General features: G+C 45.5%; 1 protein-coding gene across 1 annotated transcript in view; it reads right to left on the bottom strand.

Annotated features, from left to right (window-relative positions):
- BAIAP3 (BAI1 associated protein 3) overlaps positions 1-27676 on the bottom strand; it is a 417423-nt gene that overhangs the window by 302087 nt on the left and 87660 nt on the right. The window contains exon 2 of the mRNA XM_088452009.1: positions 5756-5896. Coding sequence (XP_088308135.1) covers positions 5756-5886 — 131 coding nt within the window. The 5' untranslated portion in view covers positions 5887-5896. The remainder of the gene's footprint in view (positions 1-5755; positions 5897-27676) is intronic.

Here is a 27676-nt window from a genome sequence, read left to right on the forward strand (position 1 = left end):
TCTCTAAAGTGAAGTTTTAGAAAAAGTTAAATTCCTCCATCATACAAGCACCTGCAATCCCCAAAACACTTCACCCCTTCTTGGAGCACCCCCAGAAGCTTATTTCGCTCGTTTTTGAGGTTGTCCCCCCAATTTTTTCAGTTTTGCCCCAACTTCTATGGCATTTTTTGGGGTGCTCCTGGGTTGTTTATTTACTTTTTTGGATGAATTGTCCTTTGGGGGGTGTCCCAAGGGTTCTGAGTGGTTTCCCAACATCTGCGCCCCAAAATATAGATTTTGCACTTTTTTTCTCCTGCTATTCTGTGGAGAAAAAGTTTTGCCTATTTCAGTGCATTGACTTTTCGCATAGGCAAAACAGACTGGAATTGAATACGGAGATACATTTTCTGGCGAAAATTTCACCAAAAAACAGACAAAAATGGCTAATCGCTCCTAACTGAATACGGCCATAAAGTGGTTTTAGTTAGACTTAACAGTGTCTAAATTGAATAGCTGCGGGAACTCTTTCACTGGGCTATTCAACATCGCGCTGAATTAAATTGCCGCCATAGTTTTTCTTTGATGGTAGTATTTTCACCATTTGATAGTGGATTTCCGATGGTAGCCACCATCAAATGGTGTGGAAGGGATGGCCATCCTATGTTAAACTGGCTGGTTAAACGGCTGCAGGTTGCAATTGCGCATGCACAAACATGGTATTTTGCACATGTGCGAACCATCGGAATGTTTTTTTCTCCATGTAATTCATTGGATCACATCGAAAGTTTTGGGGGCGGAAGCCCAGCCATCATTTGAGGGTGGGCTTTCAATGTCCATCCCTACCAGGAAGATATGGTCGGAATGACTTAGGGCCTGATTCAGCTTTGATCGCAGTTGCTAATATACACGCAATCGGCCGATTGTTGCATTCTGCGCATGCGTACGCATCGCAGTGCGTGTGCGCGAACCAACCGCTGCAATGGGGACTGCGATCACATAAGCTACGCAGACCCATCACAGAGTGATTGACAGGAAGTGCCGTTAGTGGGTGGTGACGGGGGGGTGGTCAGCCGAACGCAGGCGTGCTAGTGCTTTCGCACGCCATTGCAGGGGTGTGCAGAAATTATCCACTGCAATCCCATACACAATGTTAGGTCTCACAGTGTGCGTGGATGTTAGCAATTCTGAATAAGGTCTGGGTTTGTGCAAGTGTGCGTATGGGTCCGATGGTACTCGATTGTACCGATGGTTTCGCTACTCTGCTAAGTATTGCGGATGTGCGTATGATAAAGTTGGCGTCCTTAAGTGGTGCTGAGACTGCATTGCAATCGCAGTGGTTTGGCTTGCAGTGGTTTGCGTATGCAGTATTGCGATCCGTAGAGAATCAGGCCCTTAGTTTAATCAAATCACTTCAGGCCGGTTTACTGTAAAATGTCTCTTTTTACAATTTACCATTGTAATTAAACTTCTATTTATGAACACATCCTGCTTGGAAATATCTTCCAGAGACACAAATATTCATCAAAATATCTAAAAAATACAAATGTTTTTTCAGTGAGGGACGTGAAAACTTGCGCATTATAAAGAATATATTTTATGTCTCAGTTCTGTCATTTGCTTTTGCTTTCCTCAATCCCAGCAAAAGCCCTTTAAGCCATGCTTATTGGTTTTGGATTTATGCATTGAAGAAATAGCCAGGTGTATCCAGTGACAACTGGGTAATGCTTAGGGGTAAATTTACAAAGAATGGAGATAGGTCGAGATGACCATCTCAGGTGATTTATTCATTTTTTTCCTGCTTGCAAATTTACTAAAGGTAAAGTCGGGTAAATTAGAGAGAGATTTCTCTCATCTCATTCTTAAAACACGGGTGAGATAGCAATCTCGAAAAATCACCATCGGGCCAAATCGGAAGTACTTTTCACCTAGAACATACACCTCTCAAATTTACCAAGAATCGGGATGACAAGCTCGGGTGAGATAGGAGCAAACTCTCTGTCAAAATCACTTTTCAAACTCTCAACACCCTGAGCTGCGAGATGGTCAGAAACATACACAAATCATTGTAATTTGTGTATGTTTCTTTCTATAAATGGTTAAAATACAGTTATTTTGAAATAAAAATGAGGTGAGGTCCCCCCAAAAACACTAACCAGTCCCGGACTTGGCAACTAGTCCTGGTTCTTAACATTACAGGGAACAAAGGGGGTCATTCAGACCAGCTCACGAGCAAAGGACGCTCGCAAGCGGGTCGATGTTGCCCCACTGCGCATGCGCACGATGGAGTGAGCTCCGTCGTGCGCATGCGCGAGACCCGGATAGCGACGGGCTCTCCATTGCTCCGGGTCTCGCACCAAAGGGGGCGTGCTGTCGATGTTGATTGACAGCATGCCCCCTTTGGTGGGCATGCCGGGGGCGTGGCTGCCAGACGGAGGCGTTCCCACACTGTTCCCACACTGTGAAAATAAAGCTTTATTGCATCAATAAACACACTTACACATACTCACCTGTTTCCAGATGTTCCCGTCCCCTTGTCAACGTAAAGTAACCAAATGAAGTACCTATTAAAAAAGATCCAATACTCACCTCTATGTCCCCCGCAGTAATCCAGAGGGGTCCGGCTACTCTTTGTCAACACGCATCAGCATGTTGATACAGTAACAATAATAAGAACTCAGGGCTTGAGCTCCCGTTATTGCCGTGACGTCAGCCAATCAGCGGCGGCTTACATTAGCGGCCGCTCATTGGCTGGGACCCACGTGGACTTAGCCAGTGAGCGGCTCCTCCACGTGGGTCCCATCCAATGAGCGGCCGCTAATGTTAGCCGCCGCTGATTTGCTGGCGGCCCGGGACTAATGTCAACTCGTTCCCACAAGCTGACATTAGCGCACTGTAACACCATGTAGAAACATGTTGTTACAGTGTATCCGGAGTCCGTATTGGATTTTTGTGGAGAACATCGGGGGACATAAAGGTGAGTATTGGATCTTTTTTAACAGGTACTTCGGTTGGTTACTTTACATTGACAAGGGGACGGGAACATCTGGAAACAGGTGAGTATTTGTAAGTGTGTTTATGGATGCAATAAAGCTTTATTTTCACGGTGTGTTCTGTGTTTTATTAACCATTTCTTTACAGGTGAACTACAGGTACCAGTGGACCCTTAATGCCCCGCATTCTGGTACTTGTCGTTCTCCAAGTACCAGCATGCGGGGGAGGCTTGCTGAGACCTGTAGTTCCACTGTAAAGACATTGTTGAAAATTCTCCCCGGGGATCCCTGGCCTGGGCTGACTAATGGTCAGGGCTGATGCTGCGGCTAGGGGGCCCGGTGAAAGGGCACCCCAGGCTGTGGCATCAGTCCCCCGTTAGAAAGGGTCCAGGGCTGGTTTGAAATATATAGGGTACCTCACGTCAATTTTTTTCTCTGTATATTTAAAACCAGCTCTGTCCCTGGTGCCTGGTGCTGGTTCTTAAATTACAGTGGAACCCTACACATTTTGTTCCCTGTAATGTTAAGAACCAGGACTAGCTAGTTAGTGTTTTTTTGGGGGGGACCCCACGCCATTTTAAAAAAAAAACATTTATCTATTTTTTACAAATCTTAACAAACAAGCGGCAAGCACATATCTCACTGATATGTGCTGGCTGCTAGCTCGGGAGAGATTTGCAGAGAGAAAACACTGCAATCTCGGGTGAGTAATCTCCTGCAAAACTAGTTACTCGGGAGAGATATCTCTCTTCTTCACCATTGGCAAACTCGTTTAACCTCAAATCGCCTGTTGGTAAATTTGGAATAAAAAAAAGGATTAAATCACCTGAGTTTTGGCGAGTACCAGCGAAATAAATCACTTTGAAAATTGGGACCATCTCGGATCTTAGAAAATTTACCCCGTAGAGACAGATCCTCCACACACCTAATGATACACATTTGTGTAGGTGTGTAAGTATTATCACCTACTATTACCTATGAACATCCTATTTATATTATAATTAATTTGGAATATGAAAACAGTTATCCTGTGATTAATTAACTTATTTTAAAAAAAATTATATAACATAAAATCTACCCTGAACCCTCTCATATCTTGAAGAGGAAACTTTTTCTAGCGTTCTTTTCCATCTGATAAAAACTTTAAATAGGTTTTAAAAGATTTTAAATTAGTAAATTGTTACTATTTTATGTTCTACTATACAGATGCGTACTTTTATTCTGTGGTGCCAAATTGCCCCCCTCGGAGCACCAGGCAGTGGCTACACTAGAGTGGGTGCGGGCTGCACCAGGTGACACCATCCAAGGGGGTGACACCAAAATAGCTGAGCTGCTCTGCTATTATGGTGTCACCCCCTCGGATGTTGCCACGAAGCATAGCTGAAGTGGTGATGGATGATGAGCGCATGTGCTCGGCATCCACACTGTGCTGGGAGAGGGCTTCCCAGCAGTTCCCAAAGTGCTGGGAAAGCCCCCAGCATGACAAGGACAAGGGCGTGAAACGCAGTCACGCCCCCTAAAATGGCACAAATCAGGGATGTCGCAGTCACGCCTCCTTTTCGCGCACACAAAGGGAGGTGCCGCACCGTGTCTCACCACCCATTGTGATGCCTCTGGCACCAAGTTCCGTATGAATTGGCTGTGTGTCTTTTTTGCTGAAATTGTGCGTCTTATTTGCATAAATAAAGCAACAAAACTGTATTGCTAGCTTACACTGATGACTGGGGTTTGCAGCATTTGTACATCTGTGTGTGACTGTGTCTGAGTCTGTAAAAAGGGCTGCAATGCGAGCGTCCACGGCTGTTCCTCATGCCAAGTTCCAGTTTGCTTCATCTATGACTTTGTATGTGTGCTAGTCCAATTACAGAGCAGTTAAAATCGCAGCCAAGCGTCTTTGGTACACTATGGGGTAAATTTACTAAGATGGGAGTTCTATTAAGAAGTGATGTTGCCCATAGCAACCAATCAGATTCTACTTCTCATTTATCTAGCACCTTCTAGAAGATAATACCTAGAATCTGATTAATTGCTATGGGCAACAATCATTTCTTAATAGAACTCCCATCTTAGTAAATTTACCCCTTTGAGCGGCTTTTCACTGCATCTGCAATGCAACACAAACACTAAATATAAAGAGAAATAAGGTACACTACTTGTCTTGTATCGTCTCAGTCTCGCCATATGGCGTAAAGATCAATAGTGTACGACAGGGGTCTTCAAACTTGGCTCTCCAGATGCTGTTGAACTACACATCCCAGCATGCACTGCACATAGTTTTAGCATGCTGTTATATCAAAAAGGTGGCAGTGCATGCTGGGATGTATAGTTCCACAGCAGCTGGAGGGCCAAGTTTGAAGACCCCTGGTGTACGAGGACAATCTGTACTTTACATTCTGTTATGCTTATTTAAATCTCTACCAAGATGCTGTAGTTCCAATTTATCTGCTATCAGACATCTATTGTACTTATCTTAGACCTCTTGAAAGAAAAGTCCATACAAGGTTTCAGCTCCATGTAAATATGGAATATCTCACATACATCCAAAATGGACATCTCCCCCAGGATTACAGTTAGCTCAACGGCTATCAACTTTCCTGACATAATTGCACAGTTTGATAACCCAGAGATGCCAGAAATATTTCCTGACTTCAAAGAGATCACATCACATGTGGCTTTCCTTGCAGACCTGTGGCTGGAAGCCCTAACTGTTTATTGAGGCCGCAAGGACGGTCTTATACAGCACAAACACGTTCAGCTCTACTGATGAGAAACTTCAACACTGTTACCTGACAGCGCTTGTCACCTTGCTGGTCTCTGGGGCTGACATGCTGGACTCTGTCTCTGCTCTTCGACGAAAAGACTGTCGGTTCTGCACCTGCCGCAGAACACTGCTTTTTATCTCTAGCAGCGTGGACATTGTTACTGCCCTGGTGATGAAAGGAAGCAAAAAAAAAAAAGTTAATTAAATCATCTGTACATTTTTAGAGTTGTTGGGACTACGGACCTGATTCAGAGCCGCTCACTAAGCTGCGCTCGCTCACTAGGAGCGATTGTCGCCCGTCTTCGCATGCATCTAAGTCGCAGTGCGCATGCGCAAACTAGTGTCTGCGATGTACAATCGAGCGCTCTTAGTACACAGACAGGACGCTACTTTGAGTGACAGATTGCCCTGTTTGTGGGTTGTAACAGGAGAAGGTGCTTGTGAACGGGGGAGTGGTTGTGCGAACGCAGGCGTGTCTGACCGTCAGAACGGCGTTTAATGGGTGTGCATAATTAGCAAAGTAGCGTCATTGCACACGTGACTTGGTTGTTTTTTAGCCTGAACTGCTCACAGTGCTTGGGGTTATTAGGGCAACCCCAAGTGCTGCGAGCAGCTCCGATGGCCCTCGATGTTCACAATTAGTCAGACACTTCTCTGCGAGTGACAGGTGGGAGGTTTTATAGTCCAGCGTACGCTAACTGTCGTCACTCACTAAGACATAGTGGGCGTCCTTACAGCGCAAAGAGCGTCTTGCGAGCGGCTCTGAATCAGGTCCTATGTTAAACTAAAAAAAACATAATTCTTTAAAAAAAAAAAAAATAAAGCAAATGAAAGAAAATGTAAAACAAAATAAAAAGTTAAATATTTAAATTATTTGCACTTAGCAAAAGGGGCTCACAATGGGTGAAATGTATCAAACCTTTGAGAGAGAGATAAGGTGGAGAAATTCCCCATAGCAACCAATCAGCTACTAGCTATCATTTATCTAGCACAGTCTGTAAAAAGACAGTTATATGCTGATTGGTTGCTATGTGCAACCTCTCCATTTTATCTCTCTCATAGGTTTGATACATCTCCTCCATAATCTTTGTTACATTGCAAGATTATACCTTTAAAAGTTTTTGAGCCAACAGACAGGTTGCTACAGTATATTGTCAGCTAGACAACTCATCTTGTACGAGAGCTGAACTTATTCAAAATCTCATGCTAGATACAGTACTATCCGATTCAGGACCTCATTCAGGGTCGGTCGTTGCGGCCGCACGGTCGTACGCCACCGATGTTCGCTAAACTGCGCATGCGTAACATTCGCAATGCGCGTGCGCAAACTAGCTATTACAATCAGAAATTGCTCTCTCCTTCAACTTGGCCAGGTCGTTAGTTTGAGTGACAGGATGAGGCGTTTGTGGGTGGTAACAGGGGAAGGTGCTTGTGAACGGGGGAGTGGAGATCCGAACGCAGGCGTGCCTGACTATGCAAACAGCGTTTTATGGGAGTGCATAATTAACTAAGTAGTGTCATGGCACATGTGACATGGGAGGTTTTTACACTGACTTGATCGTAGTGCTTAAGAGAGGGTCAACCTTAAGGTCTACGAGCAGCTCCGATGGTTCTCGATGGTTTCGATTAATCCTTATATGGCCGGAGATGACGTGTAATGGGAACGAGAAGGGGGCATCTTTTTAGTCTTACGGCCGCATCCTTCCCTCGCTCGTCCAGCTAACGATCCCATCTTAACGACGCAACTTGCAAGCGCTTCATTTGCATATCCGGCCCCTTTTACCTTACGACCATGCGGCCACAACGACCGACTCTGAATGAGGTCCTCAGCCTCCCACCTTTCACCAAGCACTTGATTATCTTGATGATTGTCCCCTCTTCCTACCATCTTGGACTTGTCAGATGGACCCTCTATGCCTACTTTGATCTTCCTTAGGTCTTTTTGTCTTATAATTGTAATCGTTGTTATATTGTTTTGCACTGATCGATCCTTGCGGTCAGTCTCAGACTGACCTAAGGGCCCAAGCTTAAGGGGTGTGGTCATCCATCAGAGGGGGTGTGGCCTGCCACCACAGATGGTTGGCTAACCATTAGGCAAATCTTGGTGTAGATTCTATAGAAGTGAACCAAGCCCCCTTGTTAATCAGTGGTCTTGCTCCACGAGGTAACTGACTGTCTAATAGTGTAACAATTTATGATTTGGGGTCTGAAACCTGACACCTAGAGGAGGAGGTGGGCCTACAGGCAGTGGGGCCCACCGGGGATTTCCCCTATACCCCTGTGAGCCAGTCCAACCCTGCTTGCGGTTACTGTTTGTACTTGGTAGTGCCTTTTATATGACAGCCACATTTACTGGTGGTGTTATTACCACATACAGACATCTGTCAGTCTTTGCTCTCTCTCATGCTTTGTTACATGTTTGCCACATTATTTTATCATGTGATTCATAATTATTCCAACACCAGGTTGTTATCTGTAATTGCTTATTTGTGAAACTAAATAAAATTATTTAAAAATAAAAGTATACATTAATGACTGTTGTTCTTCACATTATTATCTGTAGAGCTAATTAGGATGACAGTTCTGTAGAGGAGGGCAAGATGCCATTACATGGAAATGGTATCTGCTGCTGGTTTCACCTTCATAGTTTGCAAAGTGCAGAGCCCCCTCCCTGAGCTATCCTAATCCTGATTCCCAACATTACAATATTATGGTTTACTAGGGTTACCCCCAATGGTGCCCTTACATGTTTAATCGAGGGTGGAACCACACATTCTGACAGAAGTGACTGAAATCAAACAACATACTACCACAGACAGCCTATGCCAGCCTACTGTGGAGAATATAAAACAAAAGAAACCTAATTCTCTTGCGGTATGGACGCTTTAACAATGGCATTGATGGAGTTACAGATCCAGGCCGCCTCTCAAATATAGGCCCGCAAGCAGTGGTCAAGGGTCTGAACAGCACCACCCCAACCTCAGTCATGTCACAGTCATTTGTGGCGGAATTGTAAATGGTCCATTAATACCTTGCAGCTTCAAAATATTACAATGGATATCCTTTGGAGCCATACTCAAATATAAAGGAGAAGGGTTATTTTATATAATGTAATAAGTTCATGACCAATGGGACAATTAAACAAGTTCTAAATTGCTGACTTTGATAAGGTAATTTCAAGTGTTTTCAACGATCAGTCTTTTGTGTACTTTGATCACCGTACAAATCTTTCAAATGCTTCAAATTGATTAGTACATTTAGTACAGTGATTTACGAATCCCCTCAGAGTGAATAATATTTGATCTAAAAATAGATTCTGAACAGTGGTGTAACTATAAATTTTGCCCAAAATACAAGCACACCCAAAGACAACGGTTAAGGTGTTGGTTTCAAGATACAGTAATGTGCCTGACATCAGAGGTTCCCAAATGCGGTCCTCAAGGCTCCCCAACAGTTCAGGTTTTAGTGATATCCATGGTTAAGCACAGGTGGTTAAATCAAATTGACTGAGGTACTAATGAAGTCACCTGTGCTCAACCATGGATATCACTAAAACATGAACTGTTGGGGAGCCTTGAGGACCGTGATTGGGAACCTCTGCCTTACACATTATGATACACTAAGTAATGCCACTATATAACACATTATGCCACACCGGAATGCCCCTATAACACATGCCACACAGCACTGCCCTTTACACATGCCACAGAATAATGCCACGTATAACACATAATGACACACAGTAATTCACTTATAACAAATTATGCCACACTGTAATGCCCCTATTTCACATTATGCCACACCGTAATGACACATACAATACATTATGCCACACAGTAATGCCCCTTACACGCATTATGCCCCTTATAACAATAATGCCACACAGCATGTCACACTAAGTAATACCCCTAATAGCAAATTGTGTACACAGTAATGCCCATTGCACATTATGCCACACAGTAATGCCCATTACATCCCACCCTGATAGATCTACTTCACCAGCCCTTCTCTCCGCTCCTGCCAGTCTGTCACCTCAGCTCAAGACAGGTTGCACAGTTTTTATGTCTGTGAAGAACCAGATTATTGGGAACATGGGGCCTGATTCAGAGCCGCACGCTCGCGCTGTGCGTTCGCAAGTGGCCTGATGTTCTGCGTATGCGCATGCGCACGCTTCGTCCTGCGCATGCGTGAGCTACACACTGCGATCGCAACCCTCTCGCTCGCCCAGCAAAGGCATCCCAGGGTAATGAGTGACAGGAGAGGACGTTTGTGGGTGGTAACAGGGGCAGGACACTAAGGACCTCATTCAGAACCGCTCGCAAAATGCGAGCGCTCGCTCTGAATGAGGGCGGCCGCATCTAAAAAATTATCCGGCCTCCTGGCCGCTCGCTTGGCTGTGGGTTACCACCCATAGCCTTAATGAGCGACCAGGATGATGACCCTTGTGGTAGGGTCTCGTCTGCCGCAAGCCCAAGAGAGCTTTTGGCTCTAATAGAGCCGGAAGCTCTCCCACTGACATCACTGGTGATGTCAGTGGGACTGCCCACAAATGGCAAGTGTTCGCTTGGGAACGCCTCCATTTGTGAAACCACCCCCTGCCACTCCTACAAAACGGGGGCGAGCTGTCGATCAACATAGACAGCCGCCCCTTTTGTAGTGAGCCCCGGAGTGAGAGAATCTCTCTCTCGCTCCGGGGCTTATGCACGCGCAGTGCGCACAGCCGAACATCGACCTGCTTGCGAGCTTAGGTGCTTGCGAGCGGGTCTGAATGAGACCCTAATATCGGGGGGTTGGAAATGCGAACGCAGGCGTGCCTGAGTGTTTTAGAAGCGTGCATAATTAACAGGCAGCGTCATAGTACACAACACTTGCCTTTTTTTTACACTGATTTCCTCGCAATGCTTGTGGTAGGGTAAAGCAACCGGAAGCACTGCATTAGCATCCAATGGTGCTCGATGAACCAATGTTTTAATACACTTCCTGGAAACGATGTGTGCTGGTGGGCGGCTCTGCCTGTGCAATTGAGCGTACGCACAGACAAAGTGGCCGCTCACTAAGACATGGTGGGCGTGCTTATGCCTTGGCGAGTGTTTGCTTCCTGTGGCGTCACTTTGACAAATTTGCATATGCATCCAGCGAGCGTACGCGATAGTGAGTGGGTCTGAATCAGGCCCATAGTTTATAACTTGTAAACTGCTTATATAAAGTTAGTGCCCCTTATACAGTGTCCCCTGTAATTGTGCCAGGGGATGCAATGCCCTGTACTAGTGCCCCTTATGCAATGCCCCCTGTAATAGTGCCCCTTATGCAATGCCCACTGTAATAGTGCCCCTTATGCAGGGCCCTCATGTAGTATTGCCCATTATGCAGGGCCCCCTGTAGGAGTGCCTATTATGCAATGCCCCTGTACTAGTGCCCCTTATGCAATGCCCCCTGTAATACTGCACCTTATGCAATGCCCCCTGTAGTAGTGCAAATTATGCATGGCCCCTGTAGTTGTGCCCCTTATGCAACGCCCCTGTAATAGTGCCCCTTATCCAATGCCCCCTGTAGTAGTTCCCCTTATGCAGGGCCCCATGTAGTAGTGCCCCTTATGCAGGGGCCCCCTGTAGTAGTGCCCATTTTGCAGGGCCCCCTGTAGTAGTGCCTATTATGCAGGCCCCCTGTAGTTGTGCCCCTTATGCAATGCCCCTGTACTAGTGCCCTTTATGCAATGCCCCCTGTAATACTGCACCTTATGCAATGCCCCCTGTAGTTGTGCCCATTATGCAGGCCCCCTGTAGTAGTGCCCCTGATGCAATGCCCCTGTACTAGTGCCCCTTATGCAATGCCCCCTGTAATAGTGCCCATTATGCAATGTCCCCTTATGCAGTGCCCATTATGCAGGGCCCCCTGTAGCAGTGCCCCTTATGCAGGGCCCCCTGTAGCAGTGCCCCTTATGCAATGCCCCCCCTATACTAGTGCCCCTTATGCAATGCCACCTGTACTAGTGCCCCTTATGCAATGCCACCTGTACTAGTGCCCTTATGCAATGCCCCTGTACTAGTACCCCTTATGCAATGCCCCCTGTAATACTGCACCTTATGCAATGCCCCCTGTAGTAGTGCAAATTATGCAGGGCCCCTGTAGTTGTGCCCCTTATGCAACGCCCCTGTAATAGTGCCCCTTATCCAATGCCCCCTGTAGTAGTGCCCCTTATGCAGGGCCCCCTGTAGTAGTGCCCCTTATGCAGGGGCCCCCTGTAGTAGTGCCCATTTTGCAGGGCCCCCTGTAGTAGTGCCTATTATGCAGGCCCCCTGTAGTTGTGCCCCTTATGCAATGCCCCTGTACTAGTGCCCTTTATGCAATGCCCCCTGTAATACTGCACCTTATGCAATGCCCCCTGTAGTTGTGCCCATTATGGAGGCCCCCTGTAGTAGTGCCCCTGATGCAATGCCCCTGTACTAGTGCCCCTTATGCAATGCCCCCTGTAATAGTGCCCATTATGCAATGTCCCCTTATGCAGTGCCCATTATGCAGGGCCCCCTGTAGCAGTGCCCCTTATGCAGGGCCCCCTGTAGCAGTGCCCCTTATGCAATGCCCCCCCTATACTAGTGCCCCTTATGCAATGCCACCTGTACTAGTACCCCTTATGCAATGCCACCTGTACTAGTGCCCTTATGCAATGCCCCCTGTAGTAGTGAACTTTATGCAATGCCCGATGTAGTAGTAAAGTAGTGCCCCCTGTAGTTGTGCTCCTCATGCAATGCCCCTTAAAGTAGTGCCCATATGCAGTGCCCCCTTAGTTGTGCCCCTTCAAGTAGTGCTCCCTATAGCTGTGCCCCTTTAAGTAGTGCCCCCTGTAGTTGTGCCCATTGAAGTAGTGCCCCCTGTAGTTGTGCCCCTTCAAGTAGTGCCCCTTCAAGTAGTGCCCCCTGAGTTGTGCCCCCTGTAGTTGTACCCTTTTAAGTAGTGCCCCCTGTAGTTGTGCCCCTTCAAGTAGTGCCCCCTGTAGTTGTGCCCCTTCAAGTAGTGCCCCCTGTAGTTGTGCCCCTTCAAGCAGTGCCCCGAGTTGTGCCCCCTGTAGTTGTTCTCTTTTAAGTAGTGCCTTCTGTAGTCATGCCCCTTCCCCTCCCCTACCCTTCCCAGTATTTACCTGACTCCGCGCGTCGTCCGGGCTGCCACTTCCGCTGCCACGTTGACTGGATCTAAATTGATCCAGCAGACGCGGCCACGCAGGTTCCCCAGGTCGCGGGTGACGTCACCCGCGCATTGCATTACTGGGAACTCTGGCCTCTGAAGTGATCGGAGGCTTCCTTAGCCCCCGATCACTTCAGAGGCCAGAGTTCCCAGTAATGCAATGCGCGGGTGACGTCACCCGCGACCTGGGGAACCTGCGTGGCCGTGTCTGCTGGATCAATTTAGAGGCTTCCTTAGCCTCTGATCATTTTAGAGGCCAGCGTTCACAGTTACAGTGGTGATGCTACGACCCCCGGCGCCCCCAAGCCACCCGGCGCTTCCAAGCCACCGCGGGGGCTGTGAGGGCAATAGTTACGCCACTGATTCTGAACCAAGTAAAGCCTGACACCTCAATTAACAGGTAGAGTATATGATACAGTTGGAGTTATAGGATTCTAATTGTGTGATATTGTAATAAATGAAATTACAATGCCCCAAATGTAATAACCTGCAATATGTGGACTACAGCGAGATTTCAGTGATGTAGTACCTATATTTAAAACCACGTGGGTTTTGCCTTAAAAGAAATTGCCGCTTTAAATCTAGCAGCTACATCGCACAATCTCGTCGCTGCGCCTCTTGCAGGTTATTACACTTGGGCCAATGTTAGAAGCCGAGGGTGAGGGTCTATGTACTAAGCCTTGGCGAAAAATAAAATGGATGGAGAAAAATTACCAACCAATCAGCTCCTAACTGTCACTAGACAGGGCTGCATTTGAAAAATGACAGGAGCTAATTGGTACTTTATCTCCATCCACTTTATTACTCTCCAAAGGCTTAGTGCATTGACCCCTTAAAATGTTAAAGTCCCAATCTGATGTGCAATATTGGAGATAAAGGGAAGCTGCCGCTGTGGCGACCTGGAAAACGTGACCTGTGTGGGGTCCTGAGGACCGAGTTTGAGAACCACTGCTTTAGTCAGTGCTGACACATATGACCCCACAATTTGGGACCAATCAAACAGCGGCAACCTCAAAGAAAACCTCTATTGTGACTAACGTCGCCATTTACTGCATATAACTAAGTGATTAGCTGTCTACTTTGCCAGTCCTGGGCCCCACAATTTCTGCTGGCAGCCGTGACGCGGCGGCAGCCTGCTTACTACCGGTATAGGCAGGGTATCAACTAGGGGTGAGCGGGTTCGGATTTCTGAAATCCGAACCCCCCCGAGCCCCCCCGATCCGAGGCCGATCCGAGTCAGGCTCGACTTTTCCCGCCTGACTCGGATCTGAAATCGAGGCAAAACGTCATCATCCCGCCTTCCGGGTCTCGCGGGTTTTGGATCCTATATAAGGTACCCGCGTCGGCGCCATTTTCTCACTCGGCTGTGGACAGTGAAGAGGGAGGGTGGGAGTTAGGGCTGGCTGGGCTGTGTAGTGTAGTGCAGAGTAGTGTTGTGCTGTGCTGTGCTGCGCTGTGCTGCTGTTGTCCATAGGGGCTGTGTCCACTACTTCGAAGTCCATAGGGGCTGGCTGTGTTGTGCTGTGCTGCTGTTGTTAATAGGGGCTGTGTCCACTACTTCAAAGTCTATAGGGGCTGGCTGGACTGTGTTGTGCAGTCAGTTGTCCATAGGGGCTGTGTCCACTCCAAAGTCCTTTGCAGTGTCCCAGTCTTAAAGGGGTGCTGTAGTGTTGTCCAGGGGGTGCTCTGTACATCAGGGGTGCTCCCCCCAAGTGCTAAAAAAAAATAATTTTTTTCTGTGTTTGTGAATTGTGTGCGCAGTAGCCGCACGTGCATCAACAAAGTAGTGCCAAGCGTGCGCCTGTGTCATAAGTAAAGGGCCGGCTGGCTTGACCGTTAAAGGGTGCTGTAACCCCCAAAGTACACTCCAAACCAAATAAAAAAATATTTTCTGTGTTTGTGAATTGTGTGCGCAGTAGCCGCACGTGCATCAACAAAGTAGTGCCAAGCGTGTGCCTGTGTCATAAGTAAAGGGCCGGCTGGCTTGACCGTTAAAGGGTGCTGTAACCCCCAAAGTACACTCCAGTCCAAGCCAAATAAAAAAATATTTTTCTGTGTTTGTGAATTGTGTGCGCAGTAGCCGCACGTGCATCAACAAAGTAGTGCCAAGCGTGCGCCTGTGTCATAAGTAAAGGGCCGGCTGGCTTGACCGTTAAAGGGTGCTGTAACCCCCAAAGTACACTCCAGTCCAAACCAAATAAAAAAATATTTTCTGTGTTTGTGAATTGTGTGCGCAGTAGCCGCACGTGCATCAACAAAGTAGTGCCAAGCGTGCGCCTGTGTCATAAGTAAAGGGCCGGCTGGCTTGACCGTTAAAAGGTGCTGTAACCCCCAAAGTACACTCCAAACCAAATAAAAAAATATTTTCTGTGTTTGTGAATTGTGTGCGCAGTAGCCGCACGTGCATCAACAAAGTAGTGCCAAGCGTGCGCCTGTGTCATAAGTAAAGGGCCGGCTGGCTTGACCGTTAAAAGGTGCTGTAACCCCCAAAGTACACTCCAAACCAAATAAAAAAATATTTTCTGTGTTTGTGAATTGTGTGCACTGTGGCTGCACGTGCATCAACAAAGGTGCAGCGCCAAGCGTGCGCCTGTGTCCCATAAGTAAAGAGCCGACTGGCTCATTTCTTAAAGGGTGGTGTAACCCACAAAGTGCACTACTCTCCAGCAAAAATAAAAAAATATTTTCTGTGTTTGTGTGCGCCTTAGCCGCACGTATATATCAATATAACATAAATGGAGGACCAAACTTTCTCCGATAAAAATAAAATAGGGAAAGATCAAGAACCACTTCCTCCTAGTGCTGTTGCTGCTGCTGGGAGTTGTTCATCATCCCAGAGAGGAAGTAGGAACACCACTACTTTTACTAAACAATTGACCCTCCAACAGTCCCTAGCGATGAGGATGAAGTACGACAGCAGTCATCCTGAAGCAAAACGTATAACTGAGGCCTTGACTGCTATGTTGGTGTTAGACGTGCGTCCGGTATCCGCCATTAGTGCAGTGGGATTTAGACAATTGATGGAGGTAGTGTGTCCCCGGTTCCAAATCCTGTCTAGATTCCACCTGCATCCTCAAAGCAGCAGCGACAAGCGTGCGTCTGTCTGTTAAAGGGTGGTGTAACCCTCAAAGTGCGCTCCACAAACAATAAAAAAATTCTTCTTTTTTTTTCTGTCTTTGTGAATTGTGTGGGCTGTAGCCGCACTTGCATCCTCAAAGCAGCAGCGACAAGCGTGCGTCTGTCTGTTAAAGGGTGGTGTAACCCTCAAAGTGCGCTCCACAAACAATAAAAATATTCTTCTTTTTTTTCTGTCTTTGTGAAATGTGTGGGCTGTAGCCGCACCTGCATCCTCAAAGCAGCAGCGACAAGCGTGCGTCTGTCTGTTAAAGGGTGGTGTAACCCTCAAAGTGCGCTCCACAAACAATAAAAAAATTCTTCTTTTTTTTTCTGTCTTTGTGAATTGTGTGGGCTGTAGCCGCACTTGCATCCTCAAAGCAGCAGCGACAAGCGTGCGTCTGTCTGTTAAAGGGTGGTGTAACCCTCAAAGTGCGCTCCACAAAAAATAAAAATATTCTTCTTTTTTTTTCTGTCTTTGTGAAATGTGTGGGCTGTAGCCGCACCTGCATCCTTAAAGCATCAGCGACAAGCGTGCGTCTGTCTGTTAAAGGGTGGTGTAACCCTCAAAGTGCGCTCCACAAACAATTAAAAATTCTTCTTCTTTTTTCTGTCTTTGTGAATTGTGTGGGCTGTAGCCGCACTTGCATCCTCAAAGCAGCAGCGACAAGCGTGCATCTGTCTGTTAAAGGGTGGTGTAACCCTCAAAGTGCGCTCCACAAACAATAAAAAAATTCTTCTTTTTGTTCTGTCTTTGTGAAGTGTGGGCTGTAGCCGCACCTGCATCCTTAAAGCAGCAGCGACAAGCGTGCGTCTGTCTGTTAAAGGATTACATCGGCGACAGCATCCAAGTAGGCATGTCAGACAGTCCGTACCTGTACTGGCAGGAAAAAGAAACAATTTGGAGGTCCCTGTACAAACTGGCTCTATTTTACCTGAGTTGCCCCCCCTCCAGTGTGTACTCCGAAAGAGTGTTTAGTGCAGCCGGGAACCTTGTCAGCGAAAGGCGTAGGAGGTTGCTTCCACAAAATGTGGAGAAGATGATGTTCATAAAATGAATTATCAACTCTTCCAGGGAGACCAGCCTCCAGAACGTACAGAGGGACCTGTGGTTGTGGATTCCAGCGGGGACGAATTAATACTCTGTGAGGATGAGGATGTACACAACACTGAAGAGGATGAGGAATCGGTGGATGAGGAGGATGAGGACGACATCTTGCCTCCGTAGAGCCAGTTTGTGCAGGGACAGATTAATTGCCAGCTTGTTTTGTGGGGGCCCAAACGAACCAATCATTTCAGCCACAGTCGTGTGGCAGACCCTGGCGCTGAAATGTTTGGTTTGTTAAAGTGTGCATGTCCTGTTTATACAACATAAGGGTGGGAGGGCCCAAGGACAATTCCATCTTGCACCTCTTTTTTCTCTTTGAATTATGTACTGTTTGGGGCCTAATTTTTCAAACTGCCTTCCTGTCTGCCACTGCAGTGTCACTCCTAGATGGACCACGAGTTTGTGCCGCCCACTCGTATCTCTTAGCATAGTCATCCAGCTACCTCGGTGCAACCTTTTGGATATAAAAACACTATTGTGAGGTGTGAGGTGTTCAGAATAGACTGGAAATGAGTGGAAATTAAGGTTATTGAGGTTAATAATAGCATAGGAGCAGAAAAACTCACAAATTCTGTGATTTTAGCTGTTTTTATGCTTTTTAAAAAAAAAATACAGATCCAAAACACAAAACCCAGAACCCAAAACACGGAAGGGTGGTTTTGGCAAAACCAATCCAGATCCAAAACACGAAGAAAGATCCAGATCCAAAACCAAAACATGAAAAGTGGCCGGTGCACACCCCTAGTATCAACCCAATTAACGTACGGGAATGCCGAGAGATCTTTCAATGGACATATCAATCTGTTCACACTTTCAGTCTCTGTCCACATGTTTACGCATGATATGGCACATGCACAGTATGCAATTGCTTTCTGTGGTGCATATGCCAGTGTCACGGTACCGGGGTTTTGGTGATTCGGATCAGGACTCCTGAGGCTGGCTAGGAGAGTGTATGAAGTTTGAGGGCCTTATGGTGCATACACATGTACAGATTTAAATGATCGATTTCGTTCATCAGCTGTGCCTGCCGGTCAACTTGCTAGATATCGAGCAGGTTACTATAGGGACCCGCGATAGTTGATCGCGGGTCGCTATAGTCGCTATAGTCGTTGGTGAGTTGGTGGTGTGCTGGATGATCGATATTTTGATCATCCAGCACACCAGGGAGGGTGTATGACGATCAGCCAGCGATATCGTATCGCTGGCTGATCACTACGTGTGTATGCACTATTAGAGTGCTTCTCATCATGCAGGTCGCTGTAGCAAGTATTATATATGATTTGCTTAGGACATGCCCCATTCGTCCTCCACAGTGACAAGCACATAAAAAACACAAACAAAATGATCTGTTCCCCCTTGGTCTACTGCTGGGGACTGTGTGCAGCTGTCCCCAATGGTAGATTGTCTGTATACTGCCAGAAGAGAAGCAGTCATAATTGTACCTGTTCATGTGGGGGCCAACATATGAAAGAGAGGAGCCCTCTGTATCAACTGATGCGGCCCCTTAGGAGTTATCACCAGACAAATTCACCCAATGCTACAGAAAAAAAGTTTTTCAAAGACGGAGGCAGAGCACATTTAGCCCTATTTGTCCTGTACTGGCCCATGCACGTGGGGACACCCTTATTTCAAAGAGTGTTCTCTTCCAAACAATGTGCCTCCTTAGTAGTTAGCCTGATCACCAGACAATGACTGAAACATTGAATATTTTCTACAGACTCAGGTTCTAAAGCTCAGATCTCCTCCATCTTGTGTCAAATAAAAAATGGGGTCTCCTCTTGTACTATGGTAGGTTTTCTAATTTAAAAAACTGGTCGGCCTTGTTGGACTATCATATTATTCCTACACATAGTAAGCATTTATATTGAAAAATAAAAATAAAACAACCCCAATGAATTATCATCATTAAGTGCATTTTTTTAAAAAATGGGGGCGGGGGGAACACACACGTAGAATCCTTCTGGTTGTAATTTTGGAGTGGTGGATTAATGACAGAGATATAAACTCAAAGTGTTTATTTGCAGCGTTTATAAATAAACATCATGTTGCTTTTGGTTCAATTTCTTGAACTCTAAATACAAAACACTTTTCTGCCCATTTTGGTTAACATTTATTTGTCATGTCAGAATGAACAAAAATATGGTATTTTCTGAAAATAAAAAGTACAAAAAAAGTATAATTTATCTGCTTTAAAAAAACAAACAAACAGTGATGTTGTGACAAGAGCAAACGTCGCAAAATGGCATCAGCACAGGGGTGAGTAAACCCCTAGCAGCGAAGGGGTTAAAGTACATACTTTATATAGCTTCATAAGAAATGTATCCAGGCAGCTTTAAGATTTGGATACTAATGGGGATAAAATAACATTTATATAATTCAGGTAAAAGTGCCTAATAGCTATAGAAGCAGTCAGTATTATGCCCTATTGAATATTCACTGCGGCATGGGCAGATTTCATAGTAGGCATGACTTTATGATGGTACATTGAGGGCCCCACCACGATTATGCAAAGGCGACAGGGATTTTTGTTTATGGTCCTACTTAAGGTAAATAATATACAGTTTAGATATTGGGCGGTATTTAAAGTGTGTTTTTTTTCCCTGCCGCAAAGGTGAAAACAAATAGGTCCATGAACTTATCACGGATCCAATGTGTTTTCTGCCGACATATCCTATTATTTCGGATGAAATAATAGGATAGGGAGAAAAAAAACATTGGTGAAAAACAGGGATAATCAGCGAAAAACGAAGAGTTCGCTGCTAATTGGATACCCCTTAATGTCTGCGCACAACATAAATTTCATTCCCTGTTGAGTAATGTACTGTACACAGCCTATTATCTGGTGGCTACTGCAGGAAACATAGAGATGACCGCAGTCTGCCCCCCGGCTTTGACCCAATCTCATCCACACTCCGCCCCCTCACTAGCCAATGCACTGTCCCCCTCTTGGCTGTTCCACCTGCTCCGCCATCCCCACCTGTCTTGTCCATCCCAACGCTCTGGGGGACAGGCCTTTCAAAAATAATCTTTGTTATATTGTGGGAAGGCAGGTCGTTTTCTGTCTCTTGTGCTAAATGGCTGAAAACGGGATCGACCAATTGGGTTCGGGGAGGCTATGGGCACCATTCTACACTCCCCACTTTCAAAAAAATTGTGTTGCTTCTCTACTTAGGTTTATCTACAACAGTCCAAAGGTATGTTGTCCATTCAAACCTTTCTCAGCTTGTATCCAAAATCACTTTAACCATGATCTCTGTTTAAACTTCCAGGGCCAAATGTAATAGGGTGAGAGTTTAGAAACTGTGAGAGAAAACTGTCACATTTTTAAACTCAGCCAATGTAATAAAGTCACAGAATGGGCAAACTTGCATGTTTTTCAGACTCAAAAAACTCTCAAGATTTAGGGGCATATGTATAAAAGCTTGATGTGATTTAAAATTGTGAAGTATATATCACCAACCAATCAGCTGAAAACTATCATTTCTTAAACACAGGGTCTCATTCAGACCCGCTCGCGAGCGCAGGACGCTCGCAAGCGGGTCGATGTTACCCCAATGCGCATGCGCACGACGGAGGGAGCTCCGTCTTGCGCATGCGCGAGACCCGGACAGCGACAGGCAAGCTGTCGCTCCGGGTCTCGCACCAAAGGGGGCGTGCTGTCGATGGTGACTGACAGCACGCCCCCTTTGGTGGGCGTGCCAGGGGCGTGGCTGCCAGATGGAGGCGTTCCCATGGGAACGCCTACCGTCTGGGTCCGGCCCCATTGACATCACTAGTGATGTCAGTGGGAGTGATTTTGGCTCTGATAGAGCCAAAATCACTCCAGGGCTTGAGGCCACGAGACCCTACTGTGGGTGGTAACCCACAGCTATGCGAGCGTCCAAAAGGCCGCTCCACATTTAAATAGGACGGCCCTGATTCAGAGCGAGCACTCTGGTCAGAGCGTCCGGCTCTGAATCAGGGTCACAGTCTGCAAAATGTAAGTTAGAAGCTGATTGGTTGGTGATATATATCTCACAATGTTATCTCACATCAAGCTTTGATACTTACGCCCACAAGTGTGAGAGTTTTACTGCTAAACCCTCACATTTTCTAAATTCTCACTCTATTACGTTTGGCCCCCATAGTTTTGTCTGCTGTATAGAGTAATGGGATTAGTAATTCCACAGTGTTTCTATGAAGTACTACTGTATCCTTTGCAATTCATATTGGGGCTTTGCATAAAGAGTTCATAACTCTATGCAATTCCTACAGCTATAAATCTTTCTGCACACGTTAAATCTGCCCCACCTGCAGTGCAAAATGGATTAGCCAAGGTGCACGTTGCCCTTTTTTTTCTGTATTAGGCTCTTTATCATTCATTGTATGTCACATACTGTAAAGATGTTTAACTTTTTGTAAATTTAGGGTTCCTTTAAAAACAAATAGATCATTACTTTAAAATGGGCTAATAATATATTTTCGGGAGTTAAACAATTAGCCAAAAACTGCTGTAATACCCAGAAGCAGGATACCTTTAAGTTCACTATACAATTATTGCTGCATTATTGCCAGAGCCCTTTGGTGCTTAAATGTAGCAGGTGCAAATAAATTACCAATCAAAATGACAACGGGAAATCACACTGGAATGCAAAGCCCACTAATTGGTTTAAATATCCCATCATTTCCTCTAGGTACCCTAATTAAAATGAGGCTGTGAATGACCTTATCTAAAAGGTGACGCATAAGTAGGGCCATCATCTCATTTTAGCACAGATATTCCAATCTATTTACTAGTCACTGCAACCCAGGAGTGGAGGTTTTCAGATCATATACAATGCACGTAATTTCCAGCCTACTCCAAATAAATGCAACCTGATCCTTTCTCTCTGCATGTAAATGTCACCAGTCTCTGGGGGAACAGCCGCTTTGCCAGCAATACTTTGAAGACAATAAGCAGAAAGGCAACCTGGTGCTGAGGAGTAGTGCACAGAGCAGAGCTGTCAGCAGACTGCTCAGCAGGCTCATGTTGGCATTTTAAATCATACAGACCCGACGGCCAACTCTAATATTACTCAGATCTCATGCACCTTAGTCCTAGTTTGCCGTTCAGCTTTCATGAGGGATATCAAGCTACTTCTTGATAAATATTGTGTATTAAATGAAGTATTTAATGGGCAGTACAGATGGTGTAATGGTGAGCATTACTGCCTCACAGTACTGAGGTCATGGGTTCAATTCCCACCACGGTCCTACCTGTGCGGAGTTTGTATATTCTCCCTGTGCTTGCGTGGGTTTCCTCCCACATGCCAAAAATATACTGGTAGGTTAATTGGCTCCCAACAAAAAAATTGACCATAGTGTGTATGTGCATATCATAGGGAATATAGATTGTAAGCTCCACTGGGGCAGGGATTGATGTGAGTGGCCAAATATTCTCTGTAAAGCGCTGCGGAGTGTGTGTGCGCTATATAACTAACTGGTAATAATAATAAATACATTTTTTTATTCTAGTCATTTGGAATAGGTTATATATGAATTTTCATTGGAATATACTCTATGGCAGAGGTTCCAAACACCACCATTACAGTCCAGGTTTTAAGAATATCCATGTTTGAGCACAGGTGACTTAATTAGTACCTGAGTCAATTTTATTTAACCATCTGGACTAAAGCATGGATATTCTTAAAACCTGGACTGTAATGGCGGAGTTCTGGAATGCCAGTAGACAAAGGCAACTACTAAAAATGAATGCCACAAATCTGTACAATCACAGCAACAGCAACAAGATGTCTGATATGGCCAGTATAACAACAAGCCAGAGGTACACAAAGCAGTCCTCAAGGCAGCAAAACAGTTCAGGTTTTAGAAATATCCATGGTTGAGCACAGGTGATTAAAGCAAATTGACTGAGATACTAATTTAGTGCCCCATTTAACATTGATGCATAACCCCTTTAGCACTCGCTATAGGGGTTATGTCATCCTTTCTGTATTTAACAACCACGCAACCAAATACCAGTAACCAAAATGGAGGTCATTTATGATAATAATCAGGTGTGTAGGTGAAACAACTTGATTTTGTACCGATGCCCTAAATAATTTGCCCAAATCCTGTTACTGCTCCAGAAGCTAAAAGCACAAGACACTGTGTACAATGGGGGAGAAATGTCACAGAGTTCAAAAACTTAAATGTTACCAAAGACCAAACTCCCCCCAGTTCAGATCCACCGATTTTTTTCTCTACAAACATTACTATTTTAGCCTCTGTTATTATTTTAATTAATAAATGCTACCTGTATTTTATTATTAAGATGTCAACAAATGAGTAAAAATATATATTGTTTATGTATTTTTGAACCAATGCTTCAAATAAAGTTTAGAAGAAAAAAAATAATAATGACTGAAGGGGAAACCATGTTGCAATATTTGTGTGTATGATAATTACATGGAAATACTGTACGTGCCTCTGCTGACAGGCAACATGGAGGCCCAAAATGGGTCACAATCTTGATGGTTGGGAGGTATGGCTATATTGGAAAAAGGAATGGCACATTTACAAGGAGACAAGAGATATTAGGAATCTGACAGCTGCCATTTTACACCTTGGCAGTAATGGTAAAAGCAGTCATTTTTCGGGAGACTTGCTTCGTACAATGTTCAGCTTCACATACTGTAAGATCAATGATGACTCCTTACAAGTCTTCACATTATTACCTTTATTCCATAGTTGGCAAATTAAGTGCAAATGCTTACTTTCTCCACTGTAATAACTTACCTCTAGAGCACAAGCCTGGCATCATCTGCTACCAGACTTCAGTCTCAGATGCAGTCTCTCTACTTTTGCTTGGCAATCTTAAAACCACTCATATCTGCTTAGGCACTGCCTAGGGCTATGGTACTCCGAGCTGATACTCTGCTGATGCAGAAGTTTTCAACTGTGTAGGTAAAAAGATGCAGTTAATGTGACAGTCTTTAGTTCTTCTTTCCAAAAATCAGTGAAAAGTTCTTTTCATATATAAATGAACTCCACACCTGCGCACAAGCGGGAATATCTTACGCTTCCAGCAGAAACCAGAACGAATCATCTGTAACTTTCACTCTTCACAAACTGAATCTTATGTTTTAGCAGGATGGTCATGAATCAGTAATACAACTCGCTTTCAACATCTTCCACAAACTTTATATGATTAGCACCTGAGAGACAGGCAGACGCTTCTGAAAAGGATGGCTCTGTTTGGAGAACAGCACAAGGCTTCCTTCTTACCTGCCTCCTCCAGTATTAAATTAGTACATTACTCAGTTGCTCGTCAATTTGCACCTTATTCAAAATGACACATCTAGAGCTTGGTGTTGACTTAAAAGGACTCTGATCTGTCCATTTTGATGGGGTCTGTGGGTTAGGAACTTATGATTTGAATGCTCCACCAGGTTATGGGACCCAAGAAAATATAAAGTATATGGAGTATATTTACTGAAAGACGATTTTAATTGATTTTGATCAATTTAAAATTGATCAACATCAGTGTTGTGTTTCTGGGGCTTAAAGCACACATTTACTAACAGATATGTTTTTTTTAAGTATTAGTAAATGTGTGATTTACCGTCAGAAACACAACATCGATGTTGATAAATTTTAAAAATTGATTAAAATCAACCTGTGGATTAACAGTAGACAGTAAAAAGGTAGACAATGTCTAGATAGACACCAGACGTTAGACAGTCGATAGGTCGACTGGGACAAAAGGTCAACAGGGATCAAAGGTCGACAGGGACAAAAGATCGACATGTAAGAAGGTCGACAGGTAGAGATGGTCGACATGGTCAAAAGATCAACATGAAATAGTTGGCACAAAAATGGTCGACACATTATTAGTTTTTGTTTTTTAGCCCTAATCTTCACCCTAACCCTAACCTTCCCCTTGGTGCTAACCCTAACCCTCCCAGCAGGTACCTAACCCTAACAATCGGGGTAGGGGTCTGACCCTAACTGTCCCTTCTAGTGCCTAATCCTAACCCTCCGGTAAGTGCCGAACCCTAACCCTCCCTCCAGGTGCCTAACCCTAACTGTCGGGGTAGGTGTCTGTTCCTAACTGTCCCTTCTAGTGCCTAATCCTAACCCTCCGGTAAGTGCCTAAACCTAACCCTCCCTCCTGGTGCCTAACCCTAACCATCGGGGTAAGTGCCTAACCCTAACCATTGGGGTAAACCTAACCATAACCTAAACCTGACCCTAAAAAAAAAATTAAAAAATCACACGTCGACCATTTTTGTGTCTACAATTTTCATGTCGACCTTTTGACCCTGTTGACCATTTTTACATCTTATATCACAAGTAGGATATTCTTCCATGAAGTAGTAATTAAAAGGATTGTGCTGGAGGTATTCCTTGGCCCATGTAAGCTGGAGCATGTGTGGGCTGAGTCTGACTGTCAGTAGAGCTGTCATGGAAAGGGTCTTGTTGGTGGCCTCACTTCCAGGTTCCACCATATAATGGTACCTAGAGAAGTGTTGCTTGGCAACTTTGAACTGTATTGTCATTAAGGGGGTATTCATGAAAACTTGGAGAAAGATAAAATTATGAGATAAAGCACCAACCAATCAGCTCCTGTCATTTTACCCTGCTCCTGCCATGTAACCCTTCTCCTAACCCTACCCCACCTTTCCCACAGTCTAACCATAATCCTCCTCTACCACAGCCTAATCTTAACCCCCACACACAGCCTAACCGTAACCCTCCCCTTCCACAGCCTAAGCCTAACCCCCACCCACAGCCTAACCGTAACCCTCCCCTCCCCTCCCGCAGCCTAACCCTAACCCCCACCCACAGCATAACCGTAACCCTCCCCTCCAGCAGCCTAACCCTAACCCACCCCCCAGTGCCTAAACCTAACCTCTAACCGTAATACTCACCATTGGGATCGCCGCCGTCAGGATTCTGGAGCCGGGATGCTGAATGCTGATGGGATTCCAGCGCCAGGATTCTGACCTCCGGCATTGGGACCTAAATTCATCTAGCTCTGAAAACTGAACTTTTCGTAGTTTTATAGGTGCAAATGAAATCTCTTCAGATGTCATTCATTCCTGAAGTCCCACTCCTTTCTATTGGTAGATCCAGGATACGAGGAAGGACCCATTTGTATCCCTGTTCCCCCTCCGACCCTCTTTTGTACGAATATGGTAACACAGTTGGATCAACCCAGGCAGTGTAATATTTGGCTTCTACTAATTAGTGGTGAAAGTAGCAGCGATTGCGCTCACAGGGAATGTCCCCGCATCAGAGCAATATTGAATTGGTCTGGATCTGCAATTACAATTGCGACAAGTCAGATCCTTAAATTGAACTGGACCACTGGCATCAATAATGAATAGACCCCTATGTTACTTATTTTTAGGGATGAGCGGGTTCAGATTTCTGAAATCCAAGCACCCCCGAGCCCCCCCGATCTGAGGCGGGAACCAAGTCAGGCTTGGGTTTTCCCGCCTGACTCGGAACTGAAATCGAGGCAAAACTTCATCGTCCCGCTGTCGGATCTCGCGGGTTTTAGATTCTATAAAAGGTCCCCGTGTCGGCACCATTTTTCACTCTGGCTGTGGACAGTGAAGAGGGAGGGTGGGAGTTGTGCTGCTGTTGTCCATAGGGGCTGTGTCCACTCCAAAGTCCATAGGGCCTGGCTGGGCTGTGTTGTGCTGCTGTCATAGGGGCTGACTGAGCTGTGTTGTGCTGCTGTTGTCCATAGGGGCTGTGTCCACTCCAAAGTCCATAGGTGCTGGCTGGGCTGTGTTGTGCAGTGTCCCATAAAGGCTGTAGTCCTAAAGGGGTGCTGTAATGTTGTCCAGGGGGTCTTCTGTCCATCAGGGGTGCTCCCCCAAAGTGCCCCAAAAAATTTTTTTTTCTGTTTGTGTGCGCTGTAGCCGCACGTGCATCAACAAAGTAGCAGCGCCAAGTGTGCACCTGTGTCATAAGTCAAGGCCCTGCTGGCTTGTCTGTTGAAGGGTGGTGTAACCCCAAAGTGCTCCAAAAAATAAAAAATATTTTTTTTTCTGTTTGTGACTTGTGTGCGCATTAGCCGCACGTGCATCAACAAAGTAGCAGTGCCAAGCGTGCGCCTGTGTCATAAATCAAGGGCTGGCTGGCTCGTCTGTTGAAGGGTGGTGTATCCCCCAAAGTGCCTGAATAAAAAATACAATTTATTTTTTTCTGTGTTTGTGACTTGTGTGCGCTGTAGCTGCACGTGCATCAACAAAATAGCAGCGCCAAGCGTGTGCCTGTCATAAGTCAAGAGCTGGCTGGCTCATCTGTTGAAGTGTGGTGTAATCCCCAAAGTGCCTGAATAAAAAATACAATTTTTTTTTTCTGTGTTTGTGAGTTGAGTGTGCTGTAACCGCACGTGCATCGACAAAGTAGCAGCGCCAAGCGTGCGCCTGTGTCATAAATCAAGGGCTGGCTGGCTTGTCTGTTGAAGGGTGGTGTAACCCCAAAGTGCTCCAAAAAATAAAAAATATTTTTTTTCTGTGTTTGTGACTTGTGTGCGCATTAGCCGCACGTGCATAAACAACGTAGCAG

This window comes from Taudactylus pleione, unplaced genomic scaffold (genome assembly GCF_031769625.1).
Source record: "Taudactylus pleione unplaced genomic scaffold, aTauple2 ptg000032l, whole genome shotgun sequence".
NCBI classification, from domain to species: Eukaryota; Metazoa; Chordata; class Amphibia; order Anura; family Myobatrachidae; genus Taudactylus; species Taudactylus pleione.